The sequence below is a fragment of the Pecten maximus genome, chromosome 9, assembly GCF_902652985.1.
Source record: "Pecten maximus chromosome 9, xPecMax1.1, whole genome shotgun sequence".
Taxonomy (NCBI): domain Eukaryota; kingdom Metazoa; phylum Mollusca; class Bivalvia; order Pectinida; family Pectinidae; genus Pecten; species Pecten maximus.
Window position 1 is genome coordinate 38422666 of NC_047023.1, and position 24082 is coordinate 38446747.

The window sequence follows — 24082 nt, forward strand, 5'->3', positions numbered from 1 at the left end:
TCCACAAACCTTAGTGTACCACCACCACTACCTCCACAAACCTAAGTGTACCACCACTACCTCCACAAACCTAAGTATACCACCACTACCTCCACAAACCTTAGTGTACCACCACTACCTCCACAAACCTAAGTGTACCACCACTACCTCCACAAACCTCAGTGTACCACCACTACCTCCACATACCCTTAGTGTACCACCACTACCTCCACAAACCTAAGTGTACCACCACTACCTCCACAAACCTCAGTGTACCACCACTACCTCCACATACCTAAGTATACCACCACTACCTCCACAAACCTAAGTATACCACCACTACCTCCACAAACCTAAGTGTACCACCACTACCTCCACAATACCTCAGTATACCACCACTACCTCCACAAACCTTAGTGTACCACCACTACCTCCACAAACCTAAGTGTACCACCACTACCTCCACAAACCTCAGTGTACCACCACTACCTCCACATACCTAAGTGTACCACCACAACCTCCACAAACCTAAGTGTACCACCACTACCTCCACAAACCTCAGTGTACCACCACTACCTCCACAAACCTAAGTGTACCACCACTACCTCCACAAACCTAAGTGTACCACCACTACCTCCACAAACCTAAGTGTACCACCACTACCTCCACAAACCTCAGTGTACCACCACTACCTCCACAAACCTCAGTGTACCACCACTACCTCCACAAACCTTAGTGTACCACCACTACCTCTACAAACCTAAGTGTACCACCACTACCTCCACATACCTAAGTGTACCACCACTACCTCCACAAACCTAAGTGTACCACCACTACCTCCACAAACCTTAGTGTACCACCACTACCTCAACAAACCTCAGTGTACCACCACTACGTACCTCCACAAACCTTAGTGTACCACCACTACCTCCACAAACCTAAGTGTACCACCACTACCTCCACAAACCTAAGTGTACCACCACTACCTCCACAAACGTAAGTGTACCACCACCACCACCTCCACAAACCTAAGTGTACCACCACTACCTCCACAAACCTAAGTGTACCACCACTACCTCCACCAAACCTAAGTGTACCACCACTACCTCCACAAACCTCAGTGTACCACCACCTACCTCAACAAACCTCAGTGGTACAACACTACCTCCACAAAACGTAAGTGTACCACCACCACTACCTCCACAAACCTAAGTGTACCACCACCACCTCCCCACAACCTAAGTGTACCACCACTACCCATCCACAAACCTAAGTGTACCACCACTACCTCCACAAACCTAAGTGTACCACCAATACCTCCACAACCTCAGTGTACCACCACTACGCTCAACAAACCTAAGTGTACCACCACCTACCTCCACAAACCTAAGTGTACCACCACCACTACCTCTACAACCTATGTGTACACCACACCTCCACAACCTAAGTGTACCACCACTACCTCCACAAACCTAAGTGTACCACCACCACCTCCACAAACCTAAGTGTACCACCACTACCTCCACAAACCTAAGTGTACCACCACTACCTCCACAAACCTAAGTGTACCACCACTACCTCCACAAACCTAAGTGTACCACCACTACCTCCACAAACCTTAGTGTACCACCACTACCTCCACAAACCTAAGTGTACCACCACTACCTCCACAAACCTCAGTGTACCACCACTACCTCCACAAACCTAAGTGTACCACCACTACCTCCACAAACCTAAGTGTACCACCACTACCTCCACAAACCTTAGTGTACCACCACTACCTCCACAAACCTAAGTGTACCACCACTACCTCCACAAACCTAGTGTACCACCACTACCTCCACATACCTAAGTGTACCACCACTACCTCCACAAACCTAAGTGTACCACCACTACCTCCACAAACCTCAGTGTACCACCACACTACCTCCACAAACCTAGTGTACCACCACTACCTCCACAAACCTCAGTGTACCACCACTACCTCCACAAACCTAAGTGTACCACCACTACCTCCACAAACCTAAGTGTACCACCACTACCTCCACAAACCTCAGTGTACCACCACCACTACCTCCACAAACCTCAGTGTACCACCACTACCTCCACAAACCTAAGTGTACCACCACTACCTCCACAAACCTCAGTGTACCACCACTACCTCCACAAACCTAAGTGTACCACCACTACCTCCACAAACCTAAGTGTACCACCACTACCTCCACAAACCTAAGTGTACCACCACTACCTCCACAAACCTAAGTGTACCACCACTACCTCCACAAACCTAAGTGTACCACCACTACCTCCACAAACCTAAGTGTACCACCACTACCTCCACAAACCTAAGTGTACCACCACTACCTCCACATACCTAAGTGTACCACCACAACCTCCACAAACCTAAGTGTACCACCACTACCTCCACAAACCTCAGTGTACCACCACTACCTCCACAAACCTAAGTGTACCACCACTACCTCCACAAACCTAAGTGTACCACCACTACCTCCACAAACCTCAGTGTACCACCACCACTACCTCCACAAACCTCAGTGTACCACCACTACCTCTACAAACCTCAGTGTACCACCACTACCTCCACAAACCTCAGTGTACCACCACTACCTCCACAAACCTAAGTGTGCCACCACTACCACCACAAACCTAAGTGTACCACCACCACTACCTCCACAAACCTAAGTGTACCACCACTACCTCCACAAACCTAAGTGTACCACCACTACCTCCACAAACCTCAGTGTACCACCACTACCTTCACAAACCTAAGTGTACCACCACTACCTCCACAAACCTAAGTGTACCACCACTACCTCCACAAACCTAAGTGTACCACCACTACCTCCACAAACCTAAGTGTACCACCACTACCTCTACAAACCTCAGTGTACCACCACCACCTCCACAAACCTAAGTGTACCACCACTACCTCCACAAACCTAAGTGTACCACCACTACCTCCACAAACCTAAGTGTACCACCACTACCTCCACAACCTAAGTGTACCACCACTACCTCCACAAACCTAAGTGTACCACCACTACCTCCACAAACCTAAGTGTACCACCACTACCTCCACAAGTGTACAATTGCACAATATACAGCTGGTTAGTTCAGAAACCTTACTGTTTTCAATTGCTTAATTGCTTAGAATTAGACTTGTAGTTATACCCTCGCAACAAAGTTAGGGGGGTATACTGGAATCAGGTTGTCCGTCCGTCCGTCCGTGTGTCCGTCCGAGATTCTTTTCCGGGCTATAACTCCATAACCGTTCAACGCAGCTCCTTGAAAATTTCTGTATATATCAGACTAGTGCCTTAGTTGTGCCTTTTGCTATTGCGGACCTTCCATTTTTGGTATTTTTTCTGTCACCATGGAAACTTAGTCAAAAATACCAAATTACTGTTTCCTTTTGTTTCCGGGCTATAACTCCATAACCGTTCAACGCAGCTCCTTGAAACTTTCTGTATATATCAGACTAGTGCCCTAGTTGTGCCTTTTGCTATTGCGGACCTTCCATTTTCGGTATTTTTTCTGTCACCATGGAAACTAAATCAAAAATACCAAATTACTGTTTCCTTTTGTTTCCGGGCTATAACTCCATAACCGTTCAACGCAGCTCCTTGAAACTTTCTGTATATATCAGACTAGTGCCCTAGTTGTGCCTTTTGCTATTGCGGACCTTCCATTTTCGGTATTTTTTCTGTCACCATGGAAACTAAATCAAAAATACCAAATTACTGTTTCCTTTTGTTTCCGGGCTATAACTCAAAAACCGTTCGACGCAGCTCCTTGAAAATTTCTGTATATATCAGACTAGTGTCCTAGTTGTGCCTTTTGCTATTGCGGACCTTCCATTTTCGGTATTTTTTCTGTCACCATGGAAACTTAATCAAAAATACCAAATTACTGTTTCCTTAATAACTCTTACTTTGAGCTTGATATATACATGTATTTGGGTTTTCATAACAACTGCGGGGCGCGGGGGATAATGCCAAGCTTTGCGGCTCCTTGTTATTTATTCTTAATGGCCACAATTATAAAAAATTGCTAATCCTCTGGACGTTACATCGAAAGAAGAACAGAAAACGATTAAACAATAACTCGTTGGCAGGATGGATTGTGTTGCCAAGTGGATTTCGAAAATCGTTAGATCTACCGTACACGTTATAATTATATCCCCTTTCAAGCTAATTTTTTCACAACACTGTTGCCTTCACTGTCTATCTCTGAAATGATGAAGGAAAACCCACATGAACAGCACACATTTGTTAAATTACAAATTCGTTGAAGTTTCTTGGTGATCCAATTTCATAGGCGGCGCTTTGATTGTCTGAGCTTAAAGGTAATGATGAGATTACCTCCTACGGGGCGTCGTTAGATCTGGTATTGAAGTGTATTGTAGAGTATCGTAGAGAAGTGGAAATAACAAGTCTAATTTTAATTATATTAACCCCTGCTATGATTGTTTCCTCAATATTTGTACACCAATATGATGTCTATGATTGCAAGCTTGCGCTCCCATACAAAACAAAGTCCTTTTACAAATTTTTGATATTGTTTTCATCAACTACAGTTTTCTATAAACAGTCTTTAATTTTAAAATCAAGATATTGTGATGCTGTATAGATTATAATGTTCATGTAAGTAGGCTAGTTTTATAGCCAAGTGATAAATAGAATCGTCTCCTACCTTGAGGGTGTGATAGAAATCTCCAACTTAAGCTAGGGATGATCGATGTTCTCATGGGATGAGCCTCTGGTTCCACAATCAAAAATATTGTCCAGAGGGTTGAAGAATTCTCTATCACATCTCCATGGTATAGGTGTTGATTATTTTTCTCCTATCAAACTATCTTAATTATCTACATGTATCATACCCCAAAAGGTCAGAGCTATAGACATCATGTTGTCATCGTCGCGGACCGTGTGCAGCGCACAAAACTTTTTATTTCAAAACTCCAATGCAGATTACATCCAAATTTGGTTTGAAGCATCATTGGGGGAGAGGGATCATATTTTATGTAAATGAGGCTGGTCCGACCCCAAGGGACAGAGGGGTGGGGCCCATATTTCATATAAATGAGACTGGTGAGACCCCTGGGGACAGAGGGGAGGGACCCAAAAAGGGGAACTTTGGTGAATTTTTTGCTTTAAAACCCTTTGATGGATTACATCAAAATTTTGAGTGAAACATCATTTAAGGAAGGCAGTCATATTTTTTATAAATGAGGTTGGTGTGATCCCTGGGGCCAGTGAGGTGAAGCTTCAAAAGGGGAACTTTGCTGAAATTTTTCTTTAAAATTCTACTCCATTTTTACCATTGGGTGGATTGCAACAAATTTTGTGTGAAATATTTTTGGGGGAGGACAATCATATTTTATATATATGAGGCTGGTCTGACCCCTGGGGCCAGAGGGGTAGGGTCCAAAATTGTGAACTTTGTTGAAATTTGCTTTAAAACCCTACTCTTTCTTAAACTTTAAGATGATTAAAACCAAATTTGGTGTGAAACATCATTTGGAGAGACCTTGCAATCATATTTCAAATAAATAAAGCTGGTGTGACCCATTAGACCCGAGTGGTAGGGCCTCTAAAGGGGAACTTTGCTGTTATTTTGTTTTCCATATTATATATAATAATGGTTCAATTGTCAGATGACCATGAGGGCCATGGCCCTCTTGGGCTCTTGTTTATTTTTTCATCCTTTTTTTTTAGTCCACTATCATCAGATATAAATGTTCCATTTTCCTATAAATAGCTACAAAAAAATAGCATTTACTTATTTGGAACCTCACACACTTTGCTTTAATGTATTTTAATCCTTTCCACAGCAAACACTGGTATGGAGATAGAGGACAACCATGATATATGGCTGAGAAAAAACCTGGTTCATCTTGTAAACGCCAGTGGCTACAAGCTTGATTCAGAGACAGCAAAGTTTGGGGCCTTTCTCATCTGGGGATGGCACTGCCTGCTCATACACTACCCACAGGTACACTGATGACATTACACTCATAGAAACACAAAAACCAGCGACATTCATACCCTCATTAACACAGGAAATGATAACTTGTACATTCATAGATACACTTGAACCAATGACATCACATCTACTGGTATATACACAGGAAATGATGACTGTACATTCATAGATACACTTGAACCAATGACATCACATCTACTGGCCATGGTATATACACAGGAAATGATGACTGTATATTCATAGATACACTTGAACCAATGACATCACATCTACTGGTATATACACAGGAAATGATGACTGTACATTCATAGATACACTTGAACCAATGACATCACATCTACTGGTATATACACAGGAAATGATGACTGTACATTCATAGATACACTTGAACCAATGACATCACATCTACTGGTATATATACACAGGAAATGATGACTACATTCATAGATACACTTGAACCAATGACATCACATCTACTGGTATATACACAGGAAATGATGACTGTACACTCTTAGATACACTTGAACCAATGACATCACATCTACTGGTATATACACAGGAAATGATGACACATACTCATAGATACACTTGAACCAATGACATCACATCTACTGGTATATATACACAGGAAATGATGACTACATTCATAGATACACTTGAACCAATGACATCACATCTACTGGTATATACACAGGAAATGATGACTGTACACTCTTAGATACACTTGAACCAATGACATCACATCTACTGGTATATACACAGGAAATGATGACACATACTCATAGATACACTTGAACCTTTCAACTTTTATCATGTTGAAGAAAACAATTACCTCAATTTCCGAAAAGTTTCGATAAAATATGCATCTATATAATTGAGAAAAGGTGATGGAAAAGTGCTTGAAAAGTGCTCGAATTTTGGTGTGAAAAATTTGTACAAACTATGAAATAGAATACCCATCATACCTTCTTTCTGTTTTCCAAAAAAATTGACACATCATGTCAAAGCCCATTTGCATTTAATTTTACAATAGATAAAAAAACAGATATGTAATTCAGCAGTTTGATACATGTATTATGAAATATCGGTATGAAGCATGTCACATCTCTTGTGAATAACTATTATAAGTATTGGATTCGATATGTGATTCATCAGACAGGTGTGAAAGTCACTTTACACTTTAAATCAGATCAACAGGTCTTTTCCATTATACCATAGCTTATATAGGCTAGGATTGTAAAAAGTGTGTAAGTTGCTACACTTTGAAGCAGATTTTTGATAATATCACTGTTATGCTGTTTACACAGTTGGACCTGCCTCCCTATGAACATCTACTACCAGAGCTGGCGTCTAATCCAGACCAGAGGTACAACAACTTACGGGTAAGTCCTTAAATCTACAGGAGGTATCTGTAAAACTCAGCTACCTTTTCTTGAAGTGTATTTCTAATCTCGAAATGTCGTACATATTAGCCAACTTTTAAAAATCTCTGTGGAGAGGTTGTGTGTATTCAAAACTCTAAGCCTCAGAAGAGCATGTAATTATATAACTTCTTCTTGATTGACTGAAATTTTAAACACATATTTAAACATGTTCTTTCTGATGATCTAATGAAATTTTAAAGTATACATACAATAAAAGAAGTTTTTGCTATTGATTTTTTTGTTATGAAATTATCAGTTATATTAGAAGTGTCCCCCCAGATTTGCAGACATGATGTGCTGCAAGGATTTTATTTCCATAAGAAAAAATTTTTCTATAACTTAATGTTTGATTTTTCATTAAAGGTTGGGAATGGATTACAGGAAATGCTAAAAATCGCTGCAATAGACATGGTTGCCAATTTTGATGAAAATACATTTGGCATGACAGTATTCCCAAAGAGCACTGTGTTAGATGAGAGTGCTATGGTGAGTGTGTTGATAAAGGAGCTTACAGTAAACCTCTGATTAGTTCAAACACGCAGATAGTTCATCTTGTCAAACTTGTCAAATGAAGAACGTAAAGTAAGATTTTTTTCGGCAAACTCCACTGAAAGCTCGCGACGACCTGGCCCCGACGACCAGCCCAGAAAAAATGCCAAGACTTAAATTTGATCAACAGGCACATTTAGGTTGTTAGATTGTATGCGTGGTCATTAGAATGTGTCTGTGATTTAATATATGCCACATATTTTAGCGTTAATTCTGTTTTTTTGCATTGCAAAATACACCACGCACGAGACAGCTGATTGCAAATTTAGGCCCAGACAATGTATAAATAACATGCGATATTTGTATTCGCGCTGTATGGCAAACTAAGAAATCGTCCGTGTATTTTCACATATAACTAGTGTCAACTTAGCATTATGATTATTTATTTGTGACTGGACATCTCTTAAGTATTGCCAATCAAGGTATTACCTGAAAACCTGCGACCTCACGCTAGGTAAGCAGGCCATGAGAGGTGTCGCTTGCGGTAAAGTTGAAAGGATCGGCTGCCCGGTCGTGCTGAGTGACGTGAAAAGCATTCATATCTAGTCAAAACAATCCACAGGTGTCCCAATTAGTGATGGATAATTTTGCAGGTATCAAATATGTTTGGTAGATAATGCGACTGGACATATTTAAAAGCAGACATGTTGATGTTCTGACCGAATTTTATCAACATATATCGCCTATTTTTTCAGCAGTGCTTTCGTAAACGCAAAAGTTTATGTATGTAGTCTACGCTTTTGATGTATTAAAGAAACCATTTATTACAATAATAAAGCGATAATTTCTGATTCAGATAAAAAATATAACCATGCAAAGATTATACTGTACAAATGTTTAACTTTTGTGTCACAAATGAAACGTGTACTGTACTGTTTTGGGGCCTACTGTAGCTACGCATTGCCCGAGCAGCTTCGCACAATAACCATCATAATTATCGCGAAATGAAGAGCGTTTAACGATCAATTAACATTGAATCAAATAAAATACTATCATTTTACTTCTTTATTAATGTGCCATTGTTCAGACCACTGTTGTTACGCATCAGATTTACGATGGATGTGTTTGTGTCTATATAGCTAATGATTTTACTCTGTCAAGATTTTTGCCGATATCGACTAGGATAGCTCGAACTCACGCTTATTTTGTGAAGCATAATTTCAAATAATTTGAATAGGTCCGTCAATATTTATTTAATTTTGTTCAAACTAACCGGAGGTTTACCTTATATACAGATAGAGTATGTGCTCATTTTTTACATTTGTGAATTTCATGAAAATATCCACACATTTCTTGTGTACAGAATTATCAAACTCTAGAGTGAGGATACATATTAGGAAGATGGTGTGTCACATTTATAAAATTTGGTGTGCAAAACACATACCATTATGTAAGGAAAACACAGTTTTAGATAGATACATATGTGACAGGGAAATGCAATGGTTGTTTAATGCATAAGTGTCTTTGTGTCCGGTGGTTGGGGTTGGGGTTGGGGAGGGGGGGGGAGGAGGGGGGAGGAATATACAATTTTTTGAGGTACATGTAGATGCTGTGGTAGAAAGGAGAAGAAATTGTATGAGGGAAAAACAAATACATTTTGAAAATACCATTGTTACAGTAGAGGGAATACTTTTTGTGTGAGGGAAGTAAAACGGTATAAAGGAAATACAGTTGTATGAGGAAAATACAGGTTTTGAGGGAAATACAATTGTTTGATGGAAAAACAATCATTTATTATTATATTAGTGATTATTATCTAAAGTTGCTTGACTGACAGCTTTCCTATATCTTTACCAGGTGGCTAATTTGTCTATATGTCTTTTGCAGGAACTTCAACTTTCTTTTGAAAAGAACCTGGATAGTTCTGGGCTAACATCAACAATGAGCTCTATGATGCCTGGTCGCATGCTGTACATCTGTCCTGGACATGCTGCGAGTTGGCAGATTGGAACAGTGCTCTCAGAAATTCCTGTGGACACATTCCAAGGATACTCCAACTTCATTACCTCCATCAAACTGCCAAACAATCGTTTGACTTCAATCCCAGAAGAAGTGCTCTTGAATCTTCCTCATCTGTTGAAACTGGACGTCAGCGAGAACTACCTGGATATTCTGCCTGAAAGTCTAGGACAGTGTTTGAATTTGCACTATTTGGACCTGGCGGAGAATAACTTGCTGGACCTGCCCACCACATTGAGTAACTGTAAACTTGTGTGTAGAGTAGACATCAGTCACAATAGAATGGAGTTCATGCCGCCAGTACTTCTAAAGATGCCAGGATTGAAAAGGCTGATTGCGAATGATCTGATGTGGACAAGCCTACCAGAAAATATTGGTGACATGCCCAGCCTTGATGTCTTGTACATCAATGGGAACTGCCTAACAAAACTCCCAAAGAGCTTTGCTAAACTACAAAAATTGACCGAGCTTTCTCTGCCAGGTGTAATGTGGCTGAAAAACAAAGCTAATCAGTTTCAATCAAAGGCCTTCTTTGAGAACTTTCTGGAAGGAAGAGGAATCAAACGTTGGATGAGAGCATTGCCTGAAGCAGAGGTTTGTGGTAGTTTATAAAAAAATCAATTCAATATTACTTAGCTGAATTCTGGTCCTGTGCCATCTTATGGTTGGGAGCATATAATGCTACCTTTGGTAATCATTCGTCATAATTTGTTTATGCTCTCTTTGATGGATACAGATATAGAACTGTATATATATATAACACACATATATATATATATATATATATATGTATAAAAGTAAAATAAAAAAACCAACTCTCCGTTAGCGCTTTCGTCGCGTCATGGCGACTCTTCGGCGATTCTGAAGAGTCGCCATAACCAAAAATTGTAGTGTAGGAGAACAGCGGTGAATCTCAAAATAAACAAGGGAGATAATCACTTACAATATTTACAATTTATTTACTACAAATATACACAATATACACTCTACCCATTACACACACAACTCTTTCACTCACTCAAATGGTATTTACACTGCATATATATAGATATCTCAGAAAAGTTCTCCTGGCCTAACAAATGTCTCCTGGCCTACACAAATGTTGTTCCTATGGCCATCATAGGATACGAACCACTGACGAAACTTGGTCGTTTGACCAGTCCTATGGTTTCGCGCTAACGGAGAGTTGGTTTTTTTATTTTACTTTTATAATTCGTCCGGATAAAAAAATTCGAATAAAAACAATTTATTATCTATATATGTATATATATATATATAACACTGGTGAAGTTTAGTCAATTTTTTTTTCTGTAAAGACCATTTAACTTTAAGAATTTTAATCAAAATTTTCACAAAAATGACCAGAATTTGAAAGCCTTCTAACTCCAACAGGAAGTTTTTAAAAAATGCACAGACTTAAAAGCTGTATACCAGATCGTAGAATCTCTCGTTTACAATATATTGTTCCAATCCTCCTATTTTGTCACTCTGTGCTTGTTCTCAAAAGTCATTGAGAACACTTCTTGAAGCTAATAATACAAGCTTCTTTTTGCACCAAATTTCTTTCAAGGGCATTTGTTTCACTATGACACATCTAATTGTGATCTTGTGTCCATTTTCGAAGGTTTCATTGGGTGCCTTATCTGTTAAAGTTTTTGCTGTGTCCCTTTTATCTCTTCATTTACACTTTCATTTCTGAGAAAATTTCCTTGCTCATTTTTTAATTTTATAGATTAAGAATGCTTCCAACAATGTGCCTTGTTTTACAGAGAGTGGATGACGAAGATGTGTTCAAGTTGTTTAATATAGACAGTAGCGGGACTCTGGATACAAAACAGATAGCTAAGTTGAATGCTATCCTCTTCTCCCTCTTCCCAAGGTTTGGCTACAAAGGCATAGACCCACCAGGTAAAAACTATCAATTGTCATATCTTTTAAAGAAAGAGGCTTAAAGCTATTACAGTGTTGAAAAGCTTCCAATTGAGATTTTAACAAAAAAGTTTCTGTATTCAGAAAATGTTAGTTTGTGCTCTGCGTGGAGACATACCTGGATCTGACCCCTATATTATAGGCCTGTGAGTGGTCAAACAAGTATTACTCATTCAATATATGTGCAAAGTGACACAACTTACATTTTGAAACTTTGTATATAATTATATGTTGTTGTTTTTTTTGTTGTTTTTTAATATTTATTGGAAACTTTTTAACTTTGACTGTCCTTTATAAGATAACCCAGTCTACTCTTTTTCCTGTTGAAACATACATGCATATTGTACTGTAAATATTTCACAGAGGATAACACCCCAAGTGGATTCCCTGAGGAGATTCTAGCACTGAAGAATCTGACCTACCTCAATCTCCAGTACCAGGGTATTGTCCATATACCGGCAGGCATTCAGAACCTTGAGAAGCTGGAAAATGTAACACTGGCCTACAACCCCAACCTCTTGTCCATTGCTGCAGAGGCTGGTCGTTGTCCACTGAGAAGTAAGTACTCATCAGCTTTATATAATATACAAAATGTATTTGGTCATTATTCATGAAAAAATGTGTCATCAATTGAACAAGAGGAGTTACTTTCGGTTCTTGTTGAAAGTGTTTTAAGGCAAATTGATTAAGAATTTTAAATAATGTTAATGAATGAATTCTTGAACGATAGGAACGAAGAACACTAGCATTGTTTGGAACATTGTTGCCAGGAGATTATAGGATATACCTTAAATAGTTTAGTGTTGTCATACAGGGTGGGGGATTGATTACATTTCTTAAAAAAAAAGTTTGATAATATTGTCTGATATCTATGGTGGTGACATAAGTGTGAGAGCTGGTATGAGGCAGATGTAAGGAAAGTAATCTGAGTTAAGAACATGTGATGAAAAAATTATAATTTTGAATCAGAATCAATAGATGTATGGTTTGTTTATCAGGGTTAATCTTGGATGACTGCCCGTTGCTGAAAACTCCTCCAAAAGAGATCAGAGAGCGAGGATTTACAACAACCCATGCCTACCTTAAACGTCTGCTGACAGGATCTGTCGACTGTAAACGTACAAAACTGATGTTGGTGGGTCTGGGAGGAGCTGGTAAAACCAGGTAATTTATTCATGGAGGGGAGGTCAATCCATGTAATGTATTCATGGAGGGGAGGTCAATCCAGGTAATTTATTCATGTGGGGGAGGTCAAACTAGGTAATTTATTCATGTGGGGGAGGTCAATCCAGGTAATTTATTCATGGAGGGGAAGGTCAAACTAGGTAATTTATTCATAGAGGAAGTCAAACTGTGTGATGTATTCATGGAGGGAGAGGTCAGACGAGTTAATTCATTCATGAAGGGGGAGATTCAATCTGGTATTTATGTATGGAGGGAAAAGTAAAACTGGGTGACTTATTCATGAAGGGGGAGGGGAGTTGAATTGGATAATTGATTTTTCATAGGAAAGGTAAAACATTAATTCATTCTTTGAGGTAGAGGTCAAATTGGATAAATTATTCATTGAGGTGGAGGTCAAATTAGTTGAATTATTCATTGAGGTCAGAGATACCATTTTCTCAATACCAAGAGGCCCAAAGACCCTATATTTGGCCTAAAGCATGTTGGGGTAATGGGCTGTAGTGATTGTTTAAATAAATGAGCATGACCTTGACCTTCATTCAAGGCCACCAGGCTCAAATATGTTAGAATCTTTTAAATGTCTTCTGTACGTAGGACAAACATACTCTGAAACCTTATATTAGGCCTGTAGCATGATGGGCTGAACACATTGACCTCAAATTCAAGGTCACAGAAATCAAATCTGCCAAAATATATCAAAATTCAAGATCATGTTTCAAAGGTCAAGGTCAAGGACAATCAATATCACTGTTACTATAGAAAATCTTTGTCAGTGCCCTAGTTATTTCCATAATTAATAAATTGGTCAAGTATGAAAAAAACCTTAGATGAGTTGGCCTCAAGACTTATTGTAGAATATTTCAGTGGGTATAATTCACACTTGAAGGGGAGGAGTCTTTTGTCACAAAGCAATGTTCACAGACCTTTTACTTGCCTGTTCCTGCTTTTAAAATGTGCTTTGTCCTTTAATGTTTCAGCTTAGTGAGAGCTCTTATGTCTAGCATGCATGAGGAAGTGAATCTGACTGGAGCAGACGCTATCACTGATGGTCAGTACAATATTTTTTATTCTATTCGTTATGTTACCTTAAAGTTGAATTGAGGGCTAATTTCCACTTAACACTATCCTGTTAATGTTTACTGCAGGTATTGACATCTGTACCTGGGATGTGGATTACAAGGGAGAGACAGTGTCCTACAGTGTGTGGGACTTCGCTGGCCAGACTATCTACTACAACACACATCAGGTAATGGCTATCCAGAGACTAAATTAGGGTCCATCTCACAGTGTAATACAGAACAATACAGGTAATGTCTGTCTAGAGTCAAAATTAGGGGACATCTCATAGGGTAATTCAGCACACATACCTGTTACCTGGTAAGTCTCGTGTACAACTGGAGACTCCCACAAGTTTGAATAAAATGTACAAATGTCAAGACTGTTGGTGAAACACAAAGGTCCTGAGTTTGATTAAAATCTGTAGAAATCTTGAGAAAGGTAATCAAATGGATATCTCAAGTTTGCCAACATTTGACATTTGACAAGTATTTCACACATAAGGTAATGGAAGTCGAGAGTCAAACTGAGAGGCCATCTCACAGGGTACTACATATTTGGTAATGACTGTCAAGGGTCATACTTAGGGGGCATCTCATAGGGTACTACATATTTGGTAATGTCTGTCAAGGGTCATACTTAGGGGGCATCTCATAGGGTACTACATATTTGGTAATGTCTGTCAAGGGTCATACTTAGGGGGCATCTCATAGGGTACTACATATTTGGTAATGTCTGTCAAGGGTCATACTAGGGGGCATCTCATAGGGTACTACATATTTGGTAATGTCTGTCAAGGGTCATACTTAGGGGGCATCTCACAGGGTACTACATATTTGGTAATGTCTGTCAAGGGTCATATTTATGGGGGCATATCACAGGGTACTACATATTTGGTAATGTCTGTCAAGGGTCATACTTAGGGGGCATCTCACAGGGTAATACAGTACACCCCTGGTAATGTTGCATGCGTTAGGTTATAGAAGACAGATATCAAACTGGGGGAGCATATCATAGTTATACAGCTAGCTGCTTAAAATGGCTGTCAATGTCAAACTTTAGTGGGTATAACATAGTTTATCATAACACATCAAGAATTGGCTGTCCTGACTTTTCATGAGGACTACTATAATACAATCCAACTGTAAAATGATTACCTGGACCAAACTCAGTGTAGTATTAAGATTTTGTGGGATGTTCTTAAATCATCATTATGTTTGTCAATTGAATTCATTCTTTACTGTCATTTTTCAGTTTTTCCTATCAGACCGAGCTGTGTACCTGTTGTTATGGAATATAAGACTTGGACATGAACATGCTGGTCTGAATTTCTGGCTCAACTCCATCACAGTTCACGCTCCTAAAGCTCCCATCTTTGTGGTCGGAACCCACACTGACCAGGTGAGGTACCAACACAGTTCACACTCCTAAGGCCCCCATCTTTGTGGTGGACACCCACACTGACCATGTGAGGTACCATCACAGTTCAGACTCCTAATGCCCCCATCTTTGTGGTCGGAACCCACACTGACCAGGTGAGGTACCATCACAGTTCACACTCCTAAGGCCCCCATCTTTGTGGTGGACACCCACACTGACCAGGTGAGGTACCATCACAGTTCACACTCCTAAGGCTCCCATCTTTGTGGTGGACACTGACCAGGTGAGGTACCATCACTGTTCACACTCCTAAGGCCCCATCTTTGTGGTGGACACCCACACTGACCAGGTGAGGTACCATCACAGTTCACACTCCTAAGGCCCCCATCTTTGTGGTGGACACCCACACTGACCAGGTGAGGTACCATCACAGTTCACACTCCTAAGGCCCCCATCTTTGTGGTGGACACCCACACTGACCAGGTGAGGTACCATCACAGTTCACACTCCTAAGGCCCCCATCTTTGTGGTGGACACCCACACTGACCAGGTGAGGTACCATCACAGTTCACACTCCTAAGGCCCCCATCTTTGTGGTGGACACCCACACTGACCAGGTGAGGTACCATCACAGTTCACACTCCTAAGGCCCCCATCTTTGTGGTGGACACCCACACTGACCAGGTGAGGTACCATCACAGTTCACACTCCTAAGGCCCCCATCTTTGTGGTGGACACCCACACTGACCAGGTGAGGTACCATCACAGTTCACACTCCTAAGGCCCCCATCTTTGTGGTGGACACCCACACTGACCAGGTGAGGTACCATCACAGTTCACACTCCTAAGGCCCCCATCTTTGTGGTGGACACCCACACTGACCAGGTGAGGTACCATCACAGTTCACACTCCTAAGGCCCCCATCTTTGTGGTGGACACCCACACTGACCAGGTGAGGTACCATCACAGTTCACACTCCTAAGGCCCCCATCTTTGTGGTGGACACCCACACTGACCAGGTGAGGTACCATCACAGTTCACACTCCTAAGGCCCCCATCTTTGTGGTGGACACCCACACTGCCCAGGTGAGGTACCATCACAGTTCACACTCCTAAGGCCCCCATCTTTGTGGTGGACACCCACACTGACCAGGTGAGGTACCATCACAGTTCACACTCCTAAGGCCCCCATCTTTGTGGTGGACACCCACACTGACCAGGTGAGGTACCATCACAGTTCACACTCCTAAGGCCCCCATCTTTGTGGTGGACACCCACACTGACCAGGTGAGGTACCATCACAGTTCACACTCCTAAGGCCCCCATCTTTGTGGTGGACACCCACACTGACCAGGTGAGGTACCATCACAGTTCACACTCCTAAGGCCCCCATCTTTGTGGTGGACACCCACACTGACCAGGTGAGGTACCATCACAGTTCACACTCCTAAGGCCCCCGTCTTTGTGGTGGACACCCACACTGACCAGGTGAGGTACCATCACAGTTCACACTCCTAAGGCCCCCATCTTTGTAGTGGACACTGACACTGACCAGGTGAGGTACCAACACAGTTCACACTCCTAAGGCCCCCATCTGTGTGGTGGACACCCACACTGACCAGGTGAGTTACCATCACAGTTCACACTCCTAAGGCCCCCATCTTTGTGGTGGACACCCACACTGACCAGGTGAGGTACCATCACAGTTCACACTCCTAAGGCCCCCATCTTTGTGGTGGACACCCACACTGACCAGGTGAGATACCATGACAGTTCACACTCCTAAGGCCCCCATCTTTGTGGTGGACACCCACACTGACCAGGTGAGATACCATGACAGTTCACACTCCTAAGGCCCCCATCTTTGTGGTGGACACCCACACTGACCAGGTGAGGTACCATCACAGTTCACACTCCTAAGGCCCCCATCTTTGTGGTGGACACCCACACTGACCAGGTGAGGTACATGTATCATCAGAGTTCACACTCCTAAGGCCCCCATCTTTGTGGTGGACACCCACACTGACCAGGTGAGGTACCATCACAGTTCACACTCCTAAGGCCCCCATCTTTGTGGTGGACACCCACACTGACCAGGTGAGGTACCATCACAGTTCACACTCCTAAGGCCCCCATCTTTGTAGTGGACACCCACACTGACCAGGTGAGGTACCATCACAGTTCACACTCCTAAGGCCCCCATCTTTGTGGTGGACACCCACACTGACCAGGTGAGGTACCATCACAGTTCACACTCCTAAGGCCCCCATCTTTGTGGTGGACACCCACACTGACCAGGTGAGGTACCATCACAGTTCACACTCCTAAGGCCCCCATCTTTGTGGTGGACACCCACACTGACCAGGTGAGGTACCATCACAGTTCACACTCCTAAGGCCCCCATCTTTGTGGTGGACACCCACACTGACCAGGTGAGGTACCATCACAGTTCACACTCCTAAGGCCCCCATCTTTGTGGTGGACACCCACACTGACCAGGTGAGGTACCATCACAGTTCACACTCCTAAGGCTCCCATCTTTGTGGTGGACACTGACCAGGTGAGGTACCATCACAGTTCACACTCCTAAGGCCCCCATCTTTGTGGTGGACACCCACTGACCAGGTGAGGTACCATCACAGTTCACACTCCTAAGGCCCCCATCTTTGTGGTGGACACCCACACTGACCAGGTGAGGTACCATCACAGTTCACACTCCTAAGGCCCCCATCTTTGTGGTGGACACCCACACTGACCAGGTGAGGTACCATCACAGTTCACACTCCTAAGGACCCCCATCTTTGTGGTGGACACCCACACTGACCAGGTGAGGTACCATCACAGTTCACACTCCTAAGGCCCCCATCTTTGTGGTGGACACCCACACTGACCATGTGAGGTACCATCACAGTTCACACTCCTAAGACCCCCGTCTTTGTGGTGGACACCCACACTGACCAGGTGAGGTACCATCACAGTTCACACTCCTAAGGCTCCCATCTTTGTGGTGGACACCCACACTGACCAGGTGAGGTACCATCACAGTTCACACTCCTAAGGCCCCCATCTTTGTGGTGGACACCCACACTGACCAGGTGAGGTACCATCACTGTTCACACTCCTAAGGCCCCATCTTTGTGGTGGACACCCACACTGACCAGGTGACGTACCATCACAGTTCACGCTCCTAAGGCTCCCATCTTTGTGGTGGACACCCACACTGACCAGGTGAGGTACCATCACAGTTCACACTCCTAAGGCCCCCGTCTTTGTGGTGGACACCCACACTGACCAGGTGAGGTACCATCACAGTTCACACTCCTAAGGCTCCCATCTTTGTGGTGGACACCCACACTGACCAGGTGAGGTACCATCACAGTTCACACTCCTAAGGCCCCTATCTTTGTGGTGGACACCCACACTGACCAGGTGAGGTACCATCACAGTTCACACTCCTAAGGCTCCCATCTTTGTGGTGGACACTGACCAGGTGAGGTACCATCACAGTTCACACTCCTAAGGCCCCCATCTTTGTGGTGGACACTGACCAGGTGAGGTACCATCACAGTTCACACTCCTAAGGCCCCCATCTGTGTGGTGGACACCCACACTGACCAGGTGAGGTACCATCACAGTTCACACTCCTAAGGCCCCCATCTGTGTGGTGGACACCCACACTGACCAGGTGAGGTACCATCACAGTTCACACTCCTAAGGCCCCCATCTTTGTGGTGGACACTGACCAGGTGAGGTACCATCACAGTTCACACTCCTAAGGCCCCTATCTTTGTGGTGGACACCCACACTGACCAGGTGAGGTACCATCACAGTTCACACTCCTAAGGCCCCCATCTGTGTGGTGGACACCCACACTGACCAGGTGAGGTTTTGGAGGGGAGGAGTTAGGGTTTCTATACTTGAAAGACATGATGCATCAGTATGATTTTATATACTTCATGACCTAATAAAAACAATTTTATTGTTTTATGTATAAAATACCTGAAAATTGAATTTGATCTATTCTTATGGATTTGTTCTTTAAGAATGTTAATTGTTTTTGGTTGCAGATGACTAAAGTGGAGCTACCAATGGACGAAATGAGTCTATCTTATCACCAGATAGAGGGTTTTCACTTTGTCAGCTCCAAAAATGGAAATGTAAGTAACATTGTAATCAACACCTACATAATAATATGTAAAGGTAGGGAGTACTTTGTACTTAAATGATATTTGTTCCTCCAGGATTAATTCAACATGGTATCTCTCACCTGAAGGAGACATTGTTTAATACATTACTATAATATTTACTACAACAGGGTATCTCTGACCTGAAGGAGGCCTTGTTTAAAGTGACTCTACAACAGGAGTACATGGGAGAAAAAATTCCTCAGGCTTGGCTTCAGTTTGAATCCATCATCGCAAAGTAAGACCAGCTTCCTCATCTGACCTCATTCATTCATTCATTCATTCATTCATGTTTATTAAAATTTTTAGCTCACCTGGCACGAAGGGCCTGTGATCTTATGCCTTGGCACGGTGTCCGTCATCCGTAGTCCGTCAACATTTTCTTTAAATTGCTACTAGTCCTAAAGTATTGAATGGATTTTCACCAAATTTGGTCAGGAACATCCTTGGGGTAAGGAGAACAGAGTTTGTATAAATATTGACTCTGACCCCTCAGGGGCCTTAGGGGCAGGGCAGAATAGGGAGAATTCGAGATTAGTCTTCAAATCACTACAATGTACTAGTCATAAAGTTCTAAGTGGATTTTAACCAAATTTGGTCAGGAACATCCTTAGGGGAAGGGGGAAAGAGTTTACATATATTTTTTTTGCTCTAAATTATCAATTTATAACCTAATCAAGCAAAATAGAAAGTTATCATATCGTATTTCTCACATAATTCCCATTTGTCTGGTGATGTGAAGAACAATGTTCATGATGTAGTCACTAAATGATGTTGTTTTGTCTAGTGTCAATAAAGTAAGTGTATTTTTTATGTCACAAACATTTTTGTACAGGATTAAAAAACCTGATTGCATGATCAATCAACTTTAATTGCAACAATATAATATGTTATAGCTCTGTTGTATAATATACAATTATGGCCCTCTGTGGAAGGGTCCATCTAGAATCGTCTCCCTGCATGGGCAGTGTTATTTTTCCGAGGGCAGTTCTAGATGGATCCCAACACAGAGGGCCACCATTATTCTATAATACTGAACAAAACTGTACAAATATAAATTTGACTGATAATTTAATCTACATGTACATATAGAAACATAAAAAATCAACATTTTTCAACAATTTTAGAGATCACCCCTGGGTTGTCGCCTTCTAACTCCGGTTCTATGACGTCATGACATCATGTCTCGTATTAACGTTTAGTCATATCAGTGTAAATAAAAGTGAGGTATAATTAAAGGTAAAATATCCTCACAGTGGAATATATTGATGTTGAAATTGAATTGATGATTTTATGTTTATGTGGCACCCTGTTAATTTTGGTTATTTTAACTGAATCACTTTTATAACTGCTCGTTGTGTTGTATTTGTGCTGTTCGTATCCCACGTCGTGTTTGTGGCTGTTAGGTAAATGTTCTGTACTCGTCGTGTGATTGTCACGCAGTGTGTATCCTATGCTGTGTTACAGGTAGCTGTCAGTTATGTGCTTTGTATGTGTGGTTCGTGAATGTCCGGAGAGTATGTTCGTGTGATGTATGTTTGTAATAAACTGGTTTGACCACTGACGGACAGGACAGGGCAGGACATGCGCAATGCGTTTCTTCTTCTTTCTTTCTATCCCTTTTTGGCGCTCTTTCCCCAGTTCCACTCTGTACATTGGTCAGAGAAGACGGTCATTCTTATGCCAACTTTTCATACATTTTGTAAATACGTCCTGGGCACCACATGCCAAGTAAGTAGTGAAATTGTTATTATTAATTATTATTATTTATTAATTCATTATCTACTGTGTTACAGGTGATCGGTACTTCCACCGACGTTTATAATTCTAAATTAAGTTAACTTGTATCGAATCAGGTATCTGTCTATATTTTAAAAGCATATCCTAATAATTTTAACTCCGAATACGTTAACTGAATGTGGTCTAATCTGAGTATGTGTAATTTTAACTGTTTTCAAATTACGCGCTGTTGTTGTAAAGTTGGGCGCGTTAGTTTCGAATGTATATGTATATTGACAGAAGCTATTTGCTTGATTGCAGGGACTTTTCTACCTGTACTTATCAATATGTGCAAGTAAACATGTGAACAGAAGCTCCTGCCGTTTATTATCTATTGCCAAGTAAACATGTGAACAGAAGCTCCTGCCGTTTATTATCTATTGCCAAGGCCCCTCCCAACTGAAAATCCGACCCTGGTAAATACTAGCCGCAATATACCGCTCGGCTAGAGAGATCTTCTCTTTAGCTCGATCGGTTGAGCGTAAGACTAGTAAGCCAGAGGTCCCGGGTTCGATCCCTAGCGGAGGCAGTGATTTAAATTTTAATTAATCATGCGCTCTGTTACATTGGCGCCCATGTAGGGACTCGGGAATGATACTCATCGCTGCTTGCGAAAGCATCGCTGTTACCCCTGGAAACTCGAGGACGAGTTCTTTCCTGGAGGGGGAGTATGTAACCCTGGTAAATACTAGCCGCAATATACCGCTCGGCTAGAGAGATCTTCTCTTTAGCTCGATCGGTTGAGCGTAAGACTAGTAAGCCAGAGGTCCCGGGTTCGATCCCTAGCGGAGGCAGTGATTTAAATTTAATTTATCATGCGCTCTGTTACAATAATATAGTATCTATACAACTACATGGAAATATGACGTTGCAGAATGAATAAAATAGGACAAATGATAATACATGGTTAAAACAAATCAGGTTGATGTCTGTATCACTGACAATACAGCCTCCAAAATCCGTTCTGCTCCTGGAGCCAGAATATCGCCAGAGACCATGGAGCGAAGATAATCCGCCTTCCGCATCCATGACAGATCTGGGGCTGTACCTGCTGTCATCACATAATCACCACTGGTGAACTTCTTAGGTGGTCGACGGACTCTCCCCGAACGTCTCGGAATTGTTGGAGACTCTACCCCGGCTGTATCATCCTCTTCCTGTCCTCCCAGTGCATCAACATCCTCCCTATTGGTCCTATCAATAACGGAGTCTGCATCCTCTTCAGCAGGGACCATTGTCGACTGATGGTCGTTTACAGGCTGCTCAGCTGCTGTATCCGTGGCACCTGCCTGGGCGTCACCAACAGCTGGCATAGAGGGCACTGACACAAAGAGTTCCGTATCGCTGTCATCGGAGTTGGCAATGGAGGAAACTTCCATTGTGTCCTCAGGTTTGGCCTGAGACTCCCTCCGTAGTTCCTTCACACTCCGTCGTGTCAATCTTGGTGCTGGGGTTGGGGTTTTCCGTGGTGTAAGGGTATCATCATTCCTGTCATCAGTATCGGTTGCCAGGGAACCGACGGGAAGGAGAAGGTTTCTGTGTAGAGTACGCTTTCTCCCTCCACCATCCTCCTTCTGTACAACATAGACAGGTATATCTGGGTTGGGTTGGTCTAGAACAACATATATTTCCTCCTCCCACTTGTCCGCAAGCTTATGCTTCCCCTCAAAAGCAACTGTTTTAACCAAGACCCGATCTCCGGCGCGGACAAAGGCTCCACGAATCCGTACATCGTATCCGGTTTTCTGTCTAGCTTTAGCTGCGTTACTCCTGGTGAGGGCAATAGTGTAGGAATCCTTAAGTCGTCTTCGCATCGACTCCACATAGGAGTGTAATGATCCCCTCGAATTGTCCGACTCGATTCCGAAGGCAAGGTCTACAGGTAATCGTGGCTCTCTCCCGTACATGAGATAAAAGGGCGAGTATCCCGTAGACTCGTTCCTCGTGGCGTTATATGCGTGCACTAAGGGTGCAACGTAGGATTTCCTCGAGTTGGCTTGTGGAGCAATCCTGAGTATATCCCTGAAATATATTTGTTGGCTGAGAATGTTGCATGGACTTGTGACATAATAAGAATAAGCTCGACTGATAGCACAAAATTTGACTTTGGAGAAATATAAGTATTTAACTGCCTTCATTGGAAAGTTATGGTCCAATAATGCTTACAGGATTACAGATAGATTAATCATAACATGCTAACACACATTATTCTATCTGTATGCTATCCGGCGAGATTTATAGCACAATGACTTTCCAAGGAAGGCATTTTAATGGTTAAGTACCTGACTGTAATTCTCCTGGGAAAAGAGATACAGATATGAGGGCATATTAGCATTTAATTATATTGTAACCCTTCGCCAAATACAAACTCTACTTATAATCTAGTTCCTGACAATTTGTTGTAATTAACCCTTCACCAAATACAAACATCAATAGTTCCTAACAATTTATTGTAACCCTTCACCAAATACAAACATCAATAGTTCCTGACAATTTATTGTAACCCTTCACCAAATACAAACATCAATAGTTCCTGACAATTTATTGTAACCCTTCACCAAATACAAACATCAATAGTTCCTGACAATTTATTGTAACCCTTCACCAAACACATACACCACTAGTTCCTAACAATTTATTGTAACCCTTCAC

The 24082-nt window shown here is 42.0% G+C and overlaps 1 protein-coding gene and 1 long non-coding RNA gene across 2 annotated transcripts in view; both read left to right on the forward strand.

The window, feature by feature from the left end:
* Positions 1-24082, forward strand: part of LOC117334139 — a 59944-nt gene that overhangs the window by 10291 nt on the left and 25571 nt on the right. Inside the window, 12 exon segments of the mRNA XM_033893607.1 lie at positions 5834-5994; positions 7293-7367; positions 7773-7895; positions 9786-10511; positions 11687-11825; positions 12210-12404; positions 12845-13010; positions 14009-14079; positions 14177-14277; positions 15342-15488; positions 19535-19624; positions 19783-19889. Of these exon segments, the coding sequence (XP_033749498.1) occupies positions 5834-5994; positions 7293-7367; positions 7773-7895; positions 9786-10511; positions 11687-11825; positions 12210-12404; positions 12845-13010; positions 14009-14079; positions 14177-14277; positions 15342-15488; positions 19535-19624; positions 19783-19889 (2101 nt within the window).
* LOC117334141 lies at positions 15724-18592 on the forward strand. The gene is made up of 4 exons (XR_004534045.1): positions 15724-15750; positions 17023-17424; positions 17498-17966; positions 18093-18592. It is a non-coding gene; the product is annotated as an uncharacterized LOC117334141 (long non-coding RNA).